We start from the raw sequence: 21175 nt of genomic DNA, 5'->3' as shown, positions 1-21175 counted from the left end.
ATAAAGCTTTATTACTGAACTCTAAAAGAAACAACTATATATTTCATCCAATGTATTACAATGTCATCTAACTTGCAGAGACATAGATTGTCTGAGATCAAGTTTCCTAAACTCCTTCTATTATCTGTGAATGGGACATCATTTCATAGATCTCTGTCTCCCTCTGCTGTAAAACAGATTTCCAGGAAGATTTTTCCTTTTTTTTTTACAACTTTACTATTTATTATCCATAAATCGATTTTATATATGAATTATTATTTTTTTCCTTCTCAAAAATCCTTTACAATCAAAGACTTTCATGTATTTGTTTCATTGATAAACAGCCTGCTAAATAATGTGATCAATAGGTTAACATTGGGAATGTATGGCATTACTTTTAGTTATATTTGTATTTCATATTGTATTGATGTTAATGTGTTATACATAAAAAACATTATATAAACAAGTAAAGGGTTAATTGTATTACCTAAGAATGCCTTGGCAGATCATATGGTTGCAAATATTCTCATTTACCATATTTTACACCAAACAAGTGAGCTTTCTCTAAAGGGGCAGTTGTCGTTTACATTCATCTCTGTAGAGGCCTGAGGATGACCTCGCTCCTGTAGGAGAACCGGGTTAGTTCAACCATCTGGTTCTTACTCTCCCTGCGCTGCAGCAGTTGATAGAGGGACAGAGTAAACCTAGCCAGCACAAGTGTGCAAGTGATCTCCAACACCAGCAGTGTGGTGTAGATCATCATCTGAGATTTGCACCCCTGAACTTTGTTTCTGTACTGATGTGTAAAGGAAGGCGATGTCTCCTGACTGGTTGGCTCCATGGGACAGGTGAAGATCACTGGAGTGGTTTGAGGAAAAGGCGTTGTTATTTGGAAGGTGGTAGGTTGGGTAGTGGTAAGGGCGGTTGTGGACATAGTTGTTGTGGTGGTGGTGGTGGTGGTGGTGGTGGATGGAAAAGTGGTTGCGGTTATCGTGGTTGAAGGTACAGTTGTCGTTAAAGTGGTTGTGTGTGTGGTTGTCAAAATAGTTGTCATAATAGTGGGTGTGGTTGTCTTGGGTAGGGTTGTTGTTGTTATAGTGGTTGTGGGTGTGGTTTCTGACTGTTGTGGTGGTTAATGTGGCGAAGCCTGCGAGCTAGTTCAGGCAGTCAACTCGAGCACTTATGCTGCATTCATACATAATGCCCCCTTGCCACTCTACAACCAACCAAACAGAGTCTCCTTAATATGCCGCTCTATTTAACCTGCCAGATCTCTCTCCATGCATTGCTTGCTGCGGCTATTGCTGCAGCTACCTCTACGTCGCTGCTGGTTGCCTGCTGCCACGTTCACTTGCTATTGCTGCGTTCATTTGCTATTGCTGCGTGATGTTCCGGCTGCTGTGTTTCATGTTGCTGCTGCTTGCAGGCCGGTGCTGTCCTTGCAAATGTCTATTGCAATCTCCGACTCTGGAACCAAATCATCACACGCAAGAAGCCGTAAGAAATGCCTCATTCCCGAAACACAGGCTAGCTCAGAGCATGGTTCAGACGCCGCTGGAACGAGCCACAGCTAGCGCACGACACACATTCAGGTGTCCCTTCCATCCTCATCTGGAGTAGCTTTTAATATCCTTTGGGCCAGAGGGAGTGCCGAGTTCTACGCTAGCTCCGGTGTTGTATTATAACTTGAGTCATGACAACTGGCGACATTCTATTATTTTCGTCATAGGAATCCGGGGCGTGTATATTGAGGACCCATTGTTGACTTACCATGTCGATCGCCTCGTTTGTCGTTTCCGTTCATCTTTTGCTATATCTGCCTTCCTAAGATCACTTTGATGCACATTCAGTACTCATATGTGAGGTTGTGGGTGAGAGGTGGATATCGTGACGCTTACAGGGAGGTATCGAACATTACAAAGTAGGTGACTGTGTGGATGCCTGTTCAAAATATTGCAAACTTGAATAAATCATTTAAATTATATATTTGTGTCCGACTTTCATTTGTACATCGTTCTTAATGTGATGTATAGTAGCTTTGATAGCTGTCCATACCTTCATACAGCCTAAAAGTAAAACACAAGTTGTTTATTCACAGTCTGAACGCTCATCGACATGACTAGATCACTCATGACAAGTTGTGATCAGCTCCGATTAAATTGTGATATCAATTCTGTACCTATTCTCCAGGGAGCATGTTTGTTTTATGAAATACCTGTATCCCTCTCATCACAACAAGACTCTACACTGTGCAGGAAAAACAATTACATACATGAAAATAACCTTGATGCATGGGAATGAAACACACAAACTATCTTCCGTGGCTATACTGATATGTCACAGTACGGTAAACTACAGAAAAGTAAGTCCAGCGGGGCACACGTTGAATACATATAATACAGTAGTTATATTATGCCTTTAAGCCTATACGTTTAACCCATAAGAACCCGGACCCATTTCTACTTTTGGGGAAATTAATGGGAACGTCATTTAGACTAAATAGACCACCTAGAACACATTTCTGACAAGTAACCCCCCCTAGTGTCAAATATCTGAAATGTGACATATATGTCACATTGGGCTTTAATGGTAAAGTAACTCTTATTTATAACTTCATTAATGAGGATGATTTTTTGGTTTACATTTGTTTGAACATACTTTGAATTGAATAATAAAGAATAGTTAACTAAATATAATTGAATCAGCTAAATTAACTGAGCAGATCATAATCATATTTGTAATTGTGCAATGAACTTGTGCCCCGCTGGACTTACGTTTCTGTGGTTGACCGTTAAGATAGTTTGTGTGATTCATTCCCATGCATCAAGGTTTCATGTAGCCTATGTAATTGTTTTCCCTGCACAGTGTAGAGTCTTGTTGTGATGAGAGGGATACAGGTATTTCATAAAAAAACGTGCTCCCTGGAGAATAGCTACAGCATTTATATCACAATTTAATCGGAGCTGATCACAACTTGTCATGAGTGAACCAGTCATCTCCATGAGCGTTCGGGCTGTGAATAAACAACTTGTGTTTTACTTTTGGGCTGTCTGAAGGTATGGACAGCTATCAAAGCTACTATAAATCACATTAAGAACGATGTACAAATGAAAGTCGGACACAAATATATAATTTAAATGATTTATTCAAATTTGCAATATTTTGAACAGGCATCCACACAGTCACCTACTTTGTAATGTTCGATACCTCCCTGTAAGCGTCACGATATCCACCTCTCACCCACAACCTCACATACGAGTACTGAATGTGCATCAAAGTGATCTTAGGAAGGCAGATATAGCAAAAGATGAACGTAAACGACAAACGAGGCGATCGACATGGTAAATCAACAATGGGTCCTCAATGTACACGCCCCGGATTCCTATGACGAAAATAATAGAATGTCGCCAGTTGTCATGACTCAAGGGCCCTTTCTCATTTCATCAAATCCCCCTCCTCGACTCCTCGATCCCTCTGTCCTCTGGTAGTGACCCGGAAATGAATTTCAGCGCGCCATGTTGAAGGACATCTCATTTCTCTAAATGCACTTCGAGGACCGAGGATCGAGAGTCGAGGAGGCTCTCTGGAGGAGCTATAACCGAGGATACACTGATGGGTCCTCCACGGCTCCTTCGTGGATGCATTTCCGGGAACAGAGATGTGACGCACGGCCGGACTTATCTCAGCCAATGACAGCTCTGCATGCATCCCCTGGATATTATTTTATTAACTGCTTTCATCGCGACGCGATGTTTACAGTGAGAACAGCTGTGAGGTCCGTGCAGAAAGCAGAGCAGTGTGTATAATATATATCACTCAGTATAACAGGCATACTCTTTTTATTTGCTTTAGTTTAGTAGATATCTACAAAGAGTCGATATTTAAAAAAATTCTAAAACCATTTAGTGCTTCACATAATAAAATACACAACGGCTGTAGCCTGTTTTAGGAACTGTATATGCGTGTGTGTGGTGTGTGTGTGTGTGTGTGGTACAGTGTGTAGGTGTGTGTTGTACAGTGCGTGGATGCAGTGGACAGACAGGTCTTAGTTGGTTTGGTGTCCTCTGCTTACTTTTAATACTTTTGGCCCGTAATTTATTTTCCTCATTGTAGCGACCAGAGAGGTGGGGGGGGGGGGTATATCCAGTCTCCGATAGTGTTACGTTATTATGAGAGTGCTCTGTTTGATTCTGAAATTGTATATATTTATATAAATATATGTGTGTGCGTGTGTGTCCGCATCTGTAGCCTGTTATTGTCTCATTATACCGCACTGTGAATGAATCAAAGTAAATATAGAAGTGGTCATGAACACATCTGTCCATCAGACAGAGGGCTGCTGTGCCTCTTGTCATCATTAATGGACGTCTCTTTAAAATGACCGCTCAGAGGAGAGGAGTTCTCATTTCTCTAACCGCCTGGTGCTTCCCCTCCTCTCTCCTCGGTTCCCCTCCTCGGCTCCTCCGCTCGCATCTCCTGTGGGCGGGACTAAGTATCGAGGATAGGAGTCGAGGAGGGGAGTTAGAGAAATGAGAAAGGGCCAAGTTATACTGCAACACCGGTAACAACCCCTCTCTTGTGTGTCAGATAAGAGTCGCACTTGGCTTGTTTGAGACAAGCAAGACCTGCGCAGACCTGCGCAGTTGCGATCAACATCTTGCTAGTGCGTTGCATGATGGTTATTCATTTTGTCCGACTTGCTCTGGAGGCTCCCCCACATGAGACTTTAAAATCTCGCGGGACAAAGACGCCCGCAGCCTTGAGAGCGAGGCGAGTTGGCGCAGTTGCTCTCCACGAGCTGCGGAAGCGAAATGCTTGATGGGAAACGGGCTCGCTGGTATCTCGAGCTGAGCGCTCATTGGTGGTTTTTACCACGTGCTGCTGATGAAACTCTCCAATTGGCTGGCAAAAGTTTGTTGTTGTTTTGTGTCAGTTTTACGTCGCCACATCCATTCCCATTTTTCATCATTGTTCCACAATGTTTATCATCATGAAATTAATATCTATATATTTTATACTATACTGCTTACCGTTTTCATACTTTATATATCTTAGTATATTCATACACACTGTTCATACTGCTCACAGGCTGACATCTAGTGTAATCATACCCCACTGTTTATTCATCATTCAATTCATTCTATATGTTATTCTGTAGATTGTGTACATTACTTTCCACTTCACTGCTTGTTGCACCTGGTTAGAAGCTAAACTGCATTTCGTTGTCTCAGTACCTGTAATATGTGCAATAACAATAAAGTTTCTCTTTAAGTTAAACCGAATCATTAAAATAAAATCTATTGTAATGTAATGATTTGGTTTAACCTTATTTATTGAATACATCATTTAAAATGGCAAGATTAAATCAAATTACATCCATGTTGTACACATCATAAAGCTTAAAGTGGCAGCTAAAGAATTAACACAGCAGCAGGTCTATTCAATTCATGCTCATTAAGCTTCATGTGTGCGGATCTGAAGGACTGATCATTTGTAGCCTGTCCACCTATCAGTTTTGCAAACATTAAGAGGGAGGAGCATTTCTAATTATGGAACCCAGTCACTGGTGTGGTTCATCATCATGACTGAATTAACAAACCTATATAAAGCAATGGAGATCACCTTTGTCTACAGTGGGTCAAATGGAATTTCCGCCATTGCAAACCCAGCCAGTCAAACCGACTCCGAGCTGTCCGATTTAAGACGAGCTTTTTGACACCTCCCCCGGCTGCGATCGGCTACTCTCGTCTACGTTCGAGGCGAGCCGCAATGTGTCTCAAACAAGCCTACTGTCTCTCGGTCGGTGGGTATTTAAACAACAAAAAAGGCAGGAGCAAGCTGACTCCGGCATTCCCAAAGTACCTGCCATCCTGTCCTACCTTCTCGAAGTAAAATCAGCGCTTGAAGCCTTTAATTGCACGATATATTCCAGTGAACAAACTCGATTTCCTCTACCTGCAATGTAAACAATGTTTCTACTTCCGTGTTCAACCACGTTGTGCCGCTGACGTCACACTCCCGAGGATTCTGGGAATTGGAGTCCCAGATCGAGCCACGAGGTCTAGCTTCCTGCCCCCTGCAGCAGCAATTCCTTAGGAATCGCATCTTGGCAGGTATATAATACTATTCTGCATAAGTAATGTTTTATTATGGAAATATTTGGCCTGCAGTTAGTCATATTTGAGGCAATTATACATACATTGTATGTGTATAAGTATTTATACTACTATAAATCAATTAAATTAAAAATGGAAATAAATTAATAATTTCCATCACGTGAATATGAAGGGAAGCTCGATGCATTTTTGACCATCATTTTAGACTTCAATCTCCTACAGTGTCTTTTCTGTGAATACCATGAATCATTCTCTGCCAAGCGGCCATGTACATTTAATTCCGAGTTTTTCCTCACAGGAATTAAGCTCTACCTGCAATATTCTGCCCCTCGCTGGGTGTGTTTTAGGAGGCTCCATGCTGCAAATCGTTTCCAAGCTCTTTCTAATCACAGGTGTTCGTCAAATGACCTTATCACAGGCTTAAATCAAGGTTTCTTAGCAGGTTATGCTGGCTCCCAGTGACCCAGATCTGTTGAAACCCGCACTCAAGACTGAAGTTTGCACTGAAGGAGCCAGGAGTATGTGCTGCTATTTAAACGTTTACACGACGGCCCCCTAGCCTAGTGCTAGGAGGAATTATTCTAGCAACGTTTCTTTATTGAGCCGTTAGTTCCTCACGATTATTCTGTCAAGAGTATTATTAACTACTAAAGATTGTTCCCGTTTCTTTGCTCTGTAGATGACATGGCAGGGAAAGCAGACATCCCATATGCCTTCTGTGGCATATATATTTTAAGGTTTTACAAATCAAATGTGCATTTGGTTTCCATAGTAGCCCACGTTTCTTTGACACCTCATCAGAAGCATTATGCTGGATTCTCTGCAACACCTGTAAGCACTCATTGGTGTCCATCTTTTAACCATTTCCTAGTTGTTAACTTTCCCAGATAAAACTTTTCAACAGCTAGGCCTACCTCTTTCATAACAGGAACTGGAAGCCCTTCCACACGTCTAGAATTATCGGTATCATTCTCGATAGTGTGCTGATGCAAGCTTTACTGCCACCAGACAAGCTGTCCCGCATCAGAACAGCCATAATTACAATTCATGTTATTTATTTAGCGCCTTTCCAAATGTTCAAAGTGCTCTACGTCATACTACATATTAGACTTGTAATACAATCAATACTGATTACTGCCTTCAATTATGGTCTCCCACGGGTAGTCTCTCTAAAAGAGATGTTTTATATTTATAAGGAACATGCGCTAGCCTTTCTGTTCAAACCTTAAGGCACCATAGTCTTGGGTCATGTTCACACCTGCTTGGTTAGAACTATTGAATCGGTCCCTGTAGCGTTAACCCCTTGATGCGGTTTGCTGGATTGGTGTGGAAGCAGTCCGATACCTCTGCTCCGCCCAAAAGAGGTGGTCTCGGGTCGCTCGCTAGTAAACTCTGGAGAGGTTCATTGCTGGTGTGACGTAGTCTGCATCAAAACATGGGAAACAACTATTTGCGTTTCATCGCTTGTTTTGCTATCTATGCTGTGTGCAACATCCAGTGACCTATAGGGTCATGCATTCATTCTGGTGACTGCTTACCTCACTGGTCCCCTGTGTACAGAGAAAAGGCAGTGGTACAATCTCATCAGAGCCACCTGTCATCGGTGAAACCTCCTCACTGCATAATGTCTCATTATGTGTTATAATGTTTTTAATGCACGTTGTCTGATTTATAATCCTATGCGCCGGCCGCAGAGTCTGTTGATGCACTCTCCAGATTAACAGCAGCATGAAAATAACCTGCCAATGCTCCATGATGCAGGCTACTGTAGAAATAGCTGGGATCTGCATTTTATCCACTAATGTCCCGCCAATTGTTGAAAAAGCATCTCCGTACAATGACTTTAGTTTACAGTTCATAGTCTGTTTGAGGTTGCCTGGGTGAACGCAAACCCAACCTTCTGCAAATGAAATGATGTAATACACTTGCGTCTGGTGTAAAGACGCGGACTATTCGGCATGCATGCAATCTTAGAGATGGCTATTGCTCAGATCCTTGGTCCTTAGCCCCTCTGCGACGAGTGGAAGGTTATGTTCATTCTTTTATAATGACCTTGCGGTGTCCTCAGATCCTCTCTAGTTACTTACAGATGCTGCGCCTTCTGCTGGTTCGGCGGATTTCACAATGAGTGGTTGCCCCACCAGCTTGCCATGCCGTTCGTTCAACCAAATGACTCTGGTTCTACACGTCAAGCCCCTCAAGGATTTCCCATATTCTGCCTCCAACCAAGAGCATGATTCAAAGCATACAATTCAGCTTGGTACTTTATCTTCTTCTGTCCCAACCTCCTCTGTGTACTTATGCAATATATATAATAGTTGTTCATGCATTAATTGTATTTTCATTCGAATCCTGCAATCTTCAAGTGCTAAGTATTACGCCACGCTAGAGTTAATTAATTTGCTCCTCAAGGGCCTTAAGAAGGCACGTCCTCCACGCAATGATAAAGACTGCCTCTTAACTTTGCACTCGTGCAAAGGTTAATGTATAAGTTCAGGCAAAGGGGTTTCACTATACATTGATAAACGTCAGATGCAGTTGTTACAGCGTTCTATTGGTTTCTGTGGTGAATATACACAGACCTCTCACCTTTTAATCCTCAGCATAATCTTTCCCTTACTGAATTAACTTTGGAGATCAAATATACACCCTTTTTTTGAAACATTCAATGTCTGACAGTTCTGTTTTGGGAGTCAAGGAACCCCGAATAATCATTGCTAAAACTAACACTGTTTTCTTTGTCCTTTATCTTCCATGCTGAACTTCTCGCATCATTGCCCTCTGACACATGGGTCGGCACCCATGTTTATTCGATGGCTGCAAACCCAACAACGAGGGTTCTCCTCCAAGCTGCGTGATCTCTGCCTAAGCTGCGACCTACCCCCAGATCGCTATTCCCACTGTTTAAGAATCTGCACAGCCACAACCGCAGCTCTATATCCGCCTACCTCAACCCTGAGTATCCTAGGCCGTCGGTCATCTTCTGCCCTCCAGCGCTATATCATGCCTCACATGAATGAGATCCTTTCAGCACAAACAACCATGAGCTCTTGCACTACTCGATGATGAGTAACGTTCAAAGATGTATATCTGTAGAATTCTGTTTTTGCATACCAGGTGGTTGCTGGGTTAGATTATATTTATATCATTATAGTATATTCCCCTCATAGCTGCATGCTTGGGGGGGAAAGCTCACATAGCCTACACATAGCAGTCTCTCTAAGTAGTATATTCCCCTCAAAGCCGCGGTGCTTAAGGGGGATGGCTTTTTGGGCTGTTCCCGGGCCTTCACATAGCAGTCACTAGGTAGTATATTCCCCTCAAAGCCGTGGTGCTTAAGGGGGATGGCTTTTCGGGCTGTTCCCGGGCCTTCACATAGCAGTCACTAGGTAGTATATTCCCCTCAAAGCCGTGGTGCTTAAGGGGGATGGCTTTTCGGGCGTTCCCGGGCCTTCACATATCAGTTTCATTAGGTAGCATATATAGGTAGTATATTCCTCTCAAAGCCGCTGTGCTCAGGGAAGAATCGGCTCTGGGCTATTCCTCAGGCCTACACATAGCAGTCTCACTTAGTAGTATATTCCCCTTAAAGCCGCTGTGCTTAGGGGGAATGGCCACATGGCAGCTCGCCAGGCCCTCTACTTATCAGTCTTACATCACCAGCGTCAGGCTCGGACTACGCAGTTTTGGGGGATAGTATCTAATCTCCACGCAGTTTTGGGGGTTAGTTATTTAATCATCACTCATCGTGCTATGTATATCTATGGAGTGATGATGTCCGAGCCTAGTCGCCAAACTCAACTATATGCTGCTTCTAATAAACATGTTAAAGGAACACGTGAGTTGTCTGACTGAAATTTGGCGAAGCCTGCGAGCTAGTTCAGGCAGTCAACTCGAGCACTTATGCTGCATTCATACATAACGCCCCCTTGCCACTCTACAACCAACCAAACAGAGTCTCCTTAATATGCCGCTCTATTTGACCTGCCAAATCTCTCTCCATGCATTGCTTGCTGCGGCTATTGCTGCAGCTACCTCTACGTCGCTGCTGCTTGCCTGCCCCACCACCGAGCTTCCACCTGTAGGCTCGGGGGTTAGTTATTTAATCATCACTCATCGTGCTATGTATATCTATGGAGTATATATATATATATATATATATATATGCTGCTTCTAATAAACATGTTAACGGAACACGTGAGTTGTCTGACTGAAATACAGTTGTCATTATGTTTGTGGGTGTTGTTGTCGTAGCAAGGGTTGTCATAATACTGGTTGTCGGTGTGGTTGTTGTCGTCGTAGGTAGAAATGTCGTAATAGTGGTTGTGGGTGTGGTTGTTGTCATAGTTGGGAGTATTGTTGTGGGTGTGTTTGTTGTTGTGGTTGTGGGTGTAGTTGTTTGCAGAATCTTAGTTGTTGGTATTGTTGTGGCTAGTGTTGTGGTTAAGACAGGGGTTGTTGTTATAGTTGTGGTTGGAAAGGTGGTTGTTGGTGTTGTGCTAGTTTTTTCTGTAGTTGGGAGTGTAGTGGTGGGAGTGGTGGTTGGTAAAGTGGTGGTAGGTGTTGTTAGAAGTGGTGTTGTGGCAGTAACGATGGTTGTTCAGGGCTCGACATTAAGGATGGCCCGATGGCCCGGGGCCATCTAGCATTTAGCTCGGGCAATGAAGCCTCACCTGGGGGGTATACTGCGAAGCAGGATTTTCGCTTAGCCGGCTAAATTCAGGGAAAACTCCGGCTTTCCGGTCATCCGAAGCTGGTTCTCTTTTTAGCAGGCTAGATCTCCATGGTAATATATGCTAAGCAGCTAACCTGGTCGGGACCACGTTAGGTTGCAGGCTAAGAGCTCAACTCAGTGAAAGCACCGCCTGCTGACCAATCAGAGCTCAGTGTGCGGAGTTTAAAGCGATCAAGTCATATTACAGGAGAAAGGAAATACAGAAAAACTGCCGTCGCAGGAAAGACGGCCGGCAAAAATCACCGACTGTGTGAACGTGAACATGAATAGAATATCACCTCCATCTTCAGAGCAATCTGACTATTATAACATTAGCGTTAAGAAAGCTTACTTAAATATCGGCCACAACATAAGTAACCGGATCAGAGTACATTAAGTACAGTCCGCGGCATATCACTTCATAATGTATCATATATCTCCTTATCTGAGTCAGCTGAGCCGTATCTGGCCGTGCAACACTCACTGTGTCACATACTGTATGCAGAAGTATTATTTTAAGCAACACATAAGTTGACGAAACACTCGAGACAAATGTAATTGAAGTCAGATCGTGTTTTAGACGGGGCAGTGATATCATAAACCTGTTAATGTACGCATTCAAACACTTTTTCTTTTGCCAGCTGTATTCACCTTGCAGGTGCAACTATGTGGCTTTGATCCTGGATAAAGTGTTTAAGTCATGGATGTTTAAAGTTTAACTTCTTCATTTTTGACTAGTATTAAAGTTCACTTTTCATTCAGGAAGTATGACGCTGCGCTGTCAGTACGCTTCTCCATGTTTGTGATTGGTCGAATGCTCCAAATACCACCCATTTCATGTGAACGCGCACCTAACTAGATAGGACACGGCTGGCTTGAGCGATCCACTTGATAACCAGCGTCGTAGTACAGTTTAGCGAGAGCGCGTATGTTTTGGATTAGGCCAACCGGCTAACTCAAACATATCCAGGTTAGGTTGAACCAGCTTCGTAGCATAGGCCCCTGCTGGTGGCCCGATCGGGCAATCTATTATGCCAGTATCATGCAGCTCGCGGATCCAGTAATGAGTGACCCGACAGTAAAACTAAACACCGTGGTAAATTTGGTTTTATATTGGACGTTGGATATTCGACACATTCGAAAAATCTATTTAACACTGGCTTCGATGGATGATTTTTTGTCAAACCAACTTCGATGTGTTAATACAAGGCCCGCCTATATAACACAAAGCTTTTTTTTTCAAAAAACCCACCTTTTGATTTTATACTATTTTTTTTGTGTTAAACAATCCTATAAATCTATTATGCGGCTTGACCTTTTCACCTACCCATGTCAAAACACATCTGATGAACTCAGCTAACTGCCCTACACTTAACACAAAGCTTTTTTTTTCAAAAAACCCACCTTTTGATTTTATACTATTTTTTTTTAATGTTAAAAAATGCTATAAATCTATTATGCGTCTTGGCCTTTTCACCTACCCATGTCAAAACACATCTGATGAACTCAGCTAACTGCCCTACACTTAACACAAAGCTTTTTTTTTTCAAAAAACCCACCTTTTGATTTTATACTATTTTTTTAATGTTAAAAAATGCTATAAATCTATTATGTGGCTTGGCCTTTTCATCTTAACATTTTTTAAGGTGATTAGGCTACATGGAATTCTTTAAATGACTTACAATAGCTAAATATACATCTTCACATAAAACAACCAAAGGTTGACACAGGCAATAGTAATGAAAGTTACTTTTTTTAATTATTATTTAAGCATTTTCAAGGATATGCCAACAGAAAGGCACCTCAGGACGACAATAATTCGGATATTACTAAATCGCTTCCATATAATATAAGGACTTCAGAAATAGTAGGCAAGAGGATATTTTTAACTGACAGTTGAAAACACTGTATATGTCCTATATTGCAACATGGTCAAAAAGACAAAAACAAAGAACTGTTATCAATTTTGATGATGAGGAACATTTTTAACAGAGTGTTTGCTTTTTCTCATGCAGAGGGTACTTGTCTTTGTTCATCGGATGTGTTATGACATGTGTAGGTGAAAAGGCCAAGCCGCATAATAGATTTATAGCATTTTTTAACATTAAAAAAATAGTATAAAATCAAAAGGTGGGTTTTTTTGAAAAAAAAGAAGCTTTGTGTTAAGTGTAGGGCAGTTAGCTGAGTTCATCAGATGTGTTATGACATGTGTAGGTGAAAAGGCCAAGCCGCATAATAGATTTATAGCATTTTTTAACATTAAAAAAATTATATAAAATCAAAAAGTGGGTTTTTTGAAAAAAAAAGCTTTGTGTTAAGTGTAGGGCAGTTAGCTGAGTTCATCAGATGTGTTTTGACATGGGTAGGTGAAAAGGTCAAGCCGCATAATAGATTTATAGGATTTTTTAACACAAAAAAAATAGTATAAAATCAAAAGGTGGGTTTTTTGAAAAAAAAAGCTTTGTGTTATATAGGCGGGCCTTGTATTGACACATCGAAGTTGGTTTGACAAAAAATCGCCTATCGAAGCCAGTGTTAAATAGATTTTTCGAATGTGTCGAATATCCAACGTCCAATATAAAACCAAATTTACCACGGTAAACTAAACACATCTATAACTAGTTTAGGTAGTTTGAGAGGTAATTAAAATAGCTACGTGTGATATTCTAACCTGAAGTGTGTGTTTTGTCCGCTCACCGCTGCATGTGGTCATGCAGAGCTGGGTGTCGAGTCGTCAGCAGCAGCTGATCTCTCTCTCCCGTCAGATTAGACTTCACTCGCGTTTATGTCCATATCGATCAGATCCAGCTAGTTCTAGCTAATGATATGACTACCTGCTTATTAAAAGACACCTAAACAATAAGTGTCGCTATGCAACTGGGTGAGGCCACAAAGTATAGCGCAGCATTATGCATTTGTTTACATGCCCACCGGAACCCCGAGGCATTACCAACAGATCAACGCACAATCAACCCATACAGGACATCTCTTTCTCCACATTAAGTGTTAGACATTAGAGTTGACTATTCTTGTCTGTCACATAAGTGGCGCAACTGAATACTACCCGGACAATGAATCGAATGCAACCACATTTTCGCGGGAATTTCAGTTTGTTACGGATTCTGATGCTGAATACATAATGATCAAATAATTTAAAGTCAGAGTGTATTACAATGTTTCTTAGTCCACCAAAGCAAGGTGAACAACCTGGAAAGAAGAGAAAGACTGAGCTGCAGCCCCCCCCCCCCCGAAAAAAGAGAATCAAAATGATAGGTATGTGCCCAATAATATTTTCTTCAAAGTAAATATTCAATATTTTTTCTTCAAAAGTACATATTTTTTTCATAAGTAAATATGGGCATAACATGTTTTAATAGATAATTTTTTTATGGTGGTCCAGAGACAGGAATATAATTTCACATTTGTTATGATATAAATGATTTTTTTATGGTGGTCCAGAGACAGGGATTATAATTTGCAGATGTGCTCATCAAGCACCTGGAGAAAAGATTCCAAGATCTCCAGAAAGGGAGTGTCCCTTCAAAATGTTCCATCTTCAACCCCAGTCAGTGGCCCTCTGACAGACAGAGGGCCATTGAGTCGTTGAATCAGCAAACACAAACAAGAAGAAGTGAAATTAAGAATACAATTGCAATTGTATAATATTGTGGTGGTTCATTTTATAATTCTAGAGAATGCACCAGACAGCATCTAAGACCTGCAGGTCCCCCAAACCTTTCGTGAGTCATTTCGTCTGCGCGCATTTTTCAGGGCCATCTAGTGGACTCAGGGCCATCTGTAAATTAGCTTAGATGGCCCACAGGGCCATCTCCCAAAATCCTTAATGTCCTGCCCTGTTGTTGGTTCTGTAGTGGGAAATGTTGTGGTAGTGGGGGGAAGGGTGGGGCAAATCAATTGATCCTCTGTTAATGATTTAATATTCTGCCCTTTTAGATGTTCTGGATACTCACAGACAGCAGCAGACACAATCTTGTCAGAGTTTGCTTTTATCCAGAGGTGAAGAGGAATCAGATTACAGTCACATCGCCACGTGTTGTCACTGAGGTAAAGTTTCTTCAGTTTTAATAAAGGCTCAAAAATATCCTCTGGAAGAGTATGGAGGTCATTGTGAGCCAGCCTGAGTGTGACCACCGATTGTAGCTTTTCAAACAGATCTGCATCCAGTGACTTTATCTTGTTGTTTTGTAGATTCAGATCTACCAGCTTCTCAGGGTCTTCAAAGTACTCAGCATAAACCTTTACAAACTGATTTTTAGACGGATCTAACTTCTTGAGTTTCTTCAGAGGGCTACATACTCCTTTAGGAATGATGCTAAGACTGTTTTGACTGAGGCTCAAATCTGTCAATTTAGGCATTTCTCCAAAAAGCACAGGTGGTAGACTTGTCAGTTTATTTTTCTGTAATGTCAGCGTTTTAAGCTGAGGGAAGCCAATGAAGAATCCTTCAGGCAAACCTGTAAGAAGATTATTCTCCAGAAGAAGTTTATTGAGTTTGTCTTTATGTGGAAATAGATTAGGTGACAATTCTGCTATTTTGTTTCCATGCAAGCCAATTTCCTTCAAGTTTGGCAAATTCTGGAAAATGTCTTCAGAAACCGAGGTCAGCTGATTCTCGTAAAGTCGTAGTGTCTGCAGTTTATTCAAATTTTAAAACCAGTGGGTTGATACAGCAGAGAGATTGTTTTTAGCCAAATGAAGCATCAAGAGGTTCTCCAGGCCATCAAACGTCCCATCTTCAATCGATCCGATCTCGTTCCCATAACTGGAGCTCTGTTAATTTGTCAAGGCCATCAAACAAGCCTTTTCCCAGACTATGGAGCTTGTTAAACTTTAGGATAATCTTCTCTAGGTTGCTGAGGTCTTTAAAGACTCCCACTGGGATCCACGTTAATGGAGTGCTTGAGATCTCAATATGCTTGAGGTCTACCAAACCTTCAAAAGCTCCCGGTTCAATCGATGTCGTGGTGGTTGTTACGACCCGCCTGCCTACTCAATAGTAGTGGCTCGTGAGGCAGTCCGCAACATAAAACAAAAGTACACAACACATAGGCACTAAACGGTGATCATACATTTATTGCCACAATCATAAAAACATACACTGGAGGACAGGTAAACAAACAAAAAGACGGAGGGGACTTGGGCCAACGACACCACGGGCCGTAGGATCCAGAGCCTTCCTCCGCTACCCAAAATCACACATAACCTAACGGGAGAAATAAAGCCGCGAAAACCTAACGCTAACACGTCCTCCAGAAAACACAACAAAAAGGCAAAAGAGCTCTGACACAGCAGTGATATCCGGAGTAGTGATCGGCCTCCTCCTTCTCCTTCAGTCTCCTCTTTTATGTTCGGCTGATTGGCAACTGGGAACACCTGCGCCAAGCTCGGCTGAGTGACAACTGGGAACACCTGGGGAAGGCGGAGCCAGCTGTACCTGCACAGCAGAGAGAGCAAAGAGGACAACAAAAGGGGGGGGAGTACGTAACACCCCCACCATGAGTTAGTGATTTTTTTCTTTTTTTTAAAAAACAAAACAATCACAACAATCAACCTTAGTTGACAGACGTGCTCACCACCACTCATTCCACACACCCGACAGGTTAACAACACACAATACTACCATACCATAGCCAGTGCCTCCTTTTCGATGGTGGAATACACCCGCTGGTGTCGATCAAATCTCCCGGAGCGGTACGACACAGAGCGCTCCACCTCACGATCAGCTCCAGTACATCTGCCCGCTGCGCGTCAGGCAAGTGTGCCAAATGAGACTCAACCTTCACCAGAGTCTCCGCAGCGATCGGGGCCTCCGAGGTGACAGGGGGGTCACTTTCAGCACTGGACCGCGCCACCACACCGGCAGCGACAGATTTACGAACAGCCCCGGGGCTTATCGTACCCGTTGTCCCACCCTGACGACATAATGGCGGGTCCCTGATCGGTCCGTCCAACTCCGTAGCCGTAAAACTGTCAGACAGATCACCATCACTAACGTCAACTCCACTCTTTGCGCGGGTGACTGCAACCGTATTCACCCCCGGTTTAACGAGCACTCTGCCACCGGCTAAATCATTCCCCAAGACCAAATCAACCCCTTCAATGGGAAAACATGGCCGAACCCCGACAGTTACCGGACCTGTGACTAGATCTGACTCAAGATGAATATTATGCAATGGCGAACCCACACACTGCATACCAAACCCCCTCACAAGAACACCCGAACCCACAGCAGACTCCTTAGAGAGGGGCAACACACCCCTCATCATAAAGGATTGCGAAGCTGCTGTATCCCTCAAAATGGTCACAGGCACCCTGTTGTTCTTCCCCGGTAAAGACACCATTCCCTTCATGAGAAACGGAGCAAAAACTTTCAGTTCTGATTTGAGAGACCCTGGCTTTGAAGTACTCATCAAAGCGACCGTCTTTACATGCTTATTTTCATACCGCAAAACATAGCAATTCGCAACAATATGACCTCTTTTCTTGCAGTAATGACACACTGGCCTATCCGTAGATCCCGAATTCACCTCTCCCGGTTTTTCCTCAGCAACTCTTGGCCTGCTGGACTGCCATGGCACTTTAGTGAAGACTGGGGTTTCTCTGATATTATTGTCCACAAACCCGGCCTGTGCCCTAGTCCTCTCACTGTAGACAGTCTTGTGAGTAAGCGCATATTCGTCAGCCAAAACCGCAGCATCAAACAGTTTCACCGGTTTTTGCTCATTGAGGTATGTGGCTACTGTGTAAGGCAAACGGTATTTAAATTCTTCCATGAGCACTAATGTTTTTAGGTCCTCTAGAGACTTTGTCCCCGTCGATGAGCACCATCGCCCAAACAGAACCTCTTTCTCACGGGCGAATTCCACATACGCTTGACAATCTTGTCTTTTCAAACCACGAAACTTTTGACGGTATGCCTCAGGCACCAGCTCATAAGCGCGCAGAATTGCAGCTTTCACCTGTTCATAATCCCGGCTAACCTCCTCAGATAACGCAGTATACACCTCCTGCGCTTTACCCGCGAGAACGCACTGCAGCATAACAGTCCACATGTTCCCAGGCCATTTAAACGTTGTTGCTACACGCTCAAACAGGACAAAATAGCTATCAACGTCTTTTTCATTAAACACTGGGATAAACCGAGTATACTTGCCTACGTCAAAATCATGAGGTTGCGCAGACCCCAACTGCTGAGTCTGGTGAGACGTCAGCTCCAGCTCCCTCAAACGTAACTCCGCCTCATACTTCCTCAATTCGAGATTACAGGCGATCTCCTTCTCTCTCAGTCTGTTGTCACTCTCCTTCTCTCTAACCATCAGCTTGCGCAGCTCTAGCTGAAGTTGAAGGTCGCTCACTTTCTGAGAGACCTCTGTCCCGTCGTCCATGGGAACGTCTACTTCCTCCTCTGACAATACCTCCTGCTCTATAAGCGCAGCCAACAGCTGTCCCTTAATGATTTGTTTCTTGTTCTGTTTATTGACTACAACGTCAAATCTGCCTGCGATCAGACCAAGCTGCTGTTTGCTACATGCATCCAACTTCCCCCGAGTCGGATCACCCACAAACCCCTCCAAGTCGAAATCCATCACTGCCACTCTACGCTATACAGCCAAACAAACAACAAAATGCTGTCAAGGGCCTTTTAGAAAGTAATACTGCTCACCACACCGGCACCTGCCCGAGACAGCCTTTGGACGAGCCCCCATATGTTACGACCCGCCTCCCTCCTCAATAGTAGTGGCTCGTGAGGCAGTCCGCAACATAAAACAAAAGTACACAACACATAGGCACTAAACGGTGATCATACATTTATTGCCACAATCATAAAAACATACACTGGAGGACAGGTAAACAAACAAAAAGACGGAGGGGACTTGGGCCAACGACACCACGGGCCGTAGGATCCAGAGCCTTCCGCCGCTACCCAAAATCACACATAACCTAACGGGAGAAATAAAGCCGCGAAAACCTAACGCTAACACGTCCTCCAGAAAACACAACAAAAAGGCAAAAGAGCTCTGACACAGCAGAGATATCCGGAGTAGTGATCGGCCTCCTCCTTCTCCTTCAGTCTCCTCTTTTATGTTCGGCTGATTGGCAACTGGGAACACCTGCGCCAAGCTCGGCTGAGTGACAACTGGGAACACCTGGGGAAGGCGGAGCCAGCTGTACCTGCACAGCAGAGAGAGCAAAGAGGACAACAAAAGGGGGGGAGTACGTAACAGTGGTGGACAGTAACTCCACCTTTTCAAGCTGCGGGTTTTTAACAAAGGGGATTGTTGCAATCGGGCTTGACAAAAAAAAAAAACTCGGTGCCACCTGGGGGGTATACTGCGAAGCAGGATTTTCGCTTAGCCGGCTAAATTCAGGGAAAACTCTGGCTTTCCGGTCATCCGAAGCTGGTTCTCTTTTTAGCAGGCTAGATCTCCATGGTAATATATGCTAAGCAGCTAACCTGGGGGGTATACTGCGAAGCAGGATTTTCGCTTAGCCGGCTAAATTCAGGGAAAACTCCGGCTTTCCGGTCATCCGAAGCTGGTTCTCTTTTTAGCAAGCTAGATCTCCATGGTAATATATGCTAAGCAGCTAACCTGGTCGGGACCAGGTTAGGTTGCAGGCTAAGAGCTTCTTTCATGTGAACGCGCACCTAACTAGATAGGACACGGCTGGCTTGAGCGATCCACTTGATAACCAGCGTCGTAGGACAGTTTAGCGAGAGCGCGTATGTTTTGGATTAAGCCAACCGGCTAACTCAAACATATCCAGGTTAGGTTGAACCAGGTTCGCAGTATAGGCCCCTGGTCGGGACCAGGTTAGGTTGCAGGCTAAGAGTTCAACTCAGTGAAAGCACCGCCTGCTGACCAATCAGAGCTCAGTGTGTGGAGTTTAAAGCGATCAAGTCATATTACAGGAGAAAGGAAATACAGAAAAACTGCCGTCGCAGGAAAGACGGCCGGCAAAAATCACCGACTGTGTGAACGTGAACATGAATAGAATATCACCTCCATCTTCAGAGCAGTCTGACTATTATAACATTAGCGTTAAGAAAGCGTACTTAAATATCGGCCACAACATAAGTAACCGGATCAGAGTACATTAAGTACAGTCCGCGGCATATCACTTCATAATGTATCATATCTCTCCTTATCTGAGTCAGCTGAGCCGTATCTGGCCGTGCAACACTCACAGTGTCACATACTGTATGCAGAAGTATTATTTTAAGCAACACATAAGTTGACGAAACACTCGAGACAAATGTAATTGAAGTCAGATCGTGTTTTAGACGGGGCAGTGATATCATAAACCTGTTAATGTACGCATTCAAACACTTTTTCTTTTTCCAGCTGTATTCACCTTGCAGGTGCAGCTCTGTGGCTTTGATCCTGGATAAAGTGTTTAAGTCATGGATGTTTAAAGTTTAACTTCTTCATTTTTGACTAGTATTAAAGTTCACTTTTCATTCAGGAAGTATGACGCTGCGCTGTCAGTGCGCTTCTCCATGTTTGTGATTGGTCGAATGCTCCAGATACCACCCCTTTCATGTGAACGCGCACCTAACTAGATAGGACACGGCTGGCTTGAGCGATCCACTTGATAACCAGCGTCGTAGTACCGTTTAGCGAGAGCGCGTATGTTTTGGATTAGGCCAACCGGCTAACTCAAACATATCCAGGTTAGGTTGAACCAGGTTCGTAGTATAGGCCCCTGGTCTCAGGAGGCTTGGGATTTCTGTTGTAGATGAACTGAAAACATCCTGGTTTTCTTTGGGACAGTCTGTCTCCCTTTCACATAGTTGGTTCAGTGAAGCCTCAAACAGCAAAGACAAAATAAGAACGATGATTTCTCCTCTTGACATGCTTATTCACTATAAAAAAAACCTTTTACTCTTTATGAAATGTTGTAGATTCAACTCTAACCTTATATACCTTAGGTAGTTAAATGTATTGTTTCTCTTTCCTATGAAAGTTAATGATCAAGTTTATCATAAACATTTGTTACAATTGAATGCCAAAACCTACCTTATTATTTCCTGACGCAGGTTGAAATAGGTTGTTACAGCAGTGAGGAGACACAAACACGTCCAGTTTCATTAGTTATCTACTGTATCGATGTTAGCCAACAGGCCTGGAGTTGGTTGCATCCCATGAGAGGCGTGGTGTCAAACACTTCTGCAGTTTGAGATAAGAGCAAGCTGTTCTGCAGCATGGTTATAATTGTTTTCTAATGTTATTGATTGAAAAATACAATATAGTAATAGATGGTAACTACGTATCTATAATTCATGTGCACACTCTAAACATAGACTACAATATATATATATATATAAACATTTTCTAATTTTCTA

At 43.0% G+C, this 21175-nt stretch overlaps 1 protein-coding gene and 1 pseudogene across 1 annotated transcript; both read right to left on the bottom strand.

Moving 5' to 3' along the window:
• Positions 1–683: 683 nt before the first annotated feature.
• On the bottom strand, positions 684–20921 carry LOC117445544 (leucine-rich repeat-containing protein 15-like; annotated as a pseudogene).
• Positions 15872–20920, bottom strand: LOC139432882 (uncharacterized). Its single transcript, XM_071202988.1, has 2 exons — positions 20850–20920; positions 15872–19002 (listed from the first exon to the last, which is right to left on the bottom strand). Exon 2 carries the CDS (start codon positions 18414–18416, stop codon positions 16431–16433), a length of 1986 nt encoding a protein of 661 aa, XP_071059089.1. The 5' UTR covers positions 18417–19002; positions 20850–20920; the 3' UTR covers positions 15872–16430.
• Positions 20922–21175: the final 254 nt, after the last annotated feature.

This window comes from Pseudochaenichthys georgianus, chromosome 4, assembly GCF_902827115.2.
Source record: "Pseudochaenichthys georgianus chromosome 4, fPseGeo1.2, whole genome shotgun sequence".
NCBI classification, from domain to species: domain Eukaryota; kingdom Metazoa; phylum Chordata; class Actinopteri; order Perciformes; family Channichthyidae; genus Pseudochaenichthys; species Pseudochaenichthys georgianus.
The sequence above is the reverse complement of the archived record's forward strand: the minus strand, read 5'-3'. Positions and strand labels throughout refer to the sequence as shown.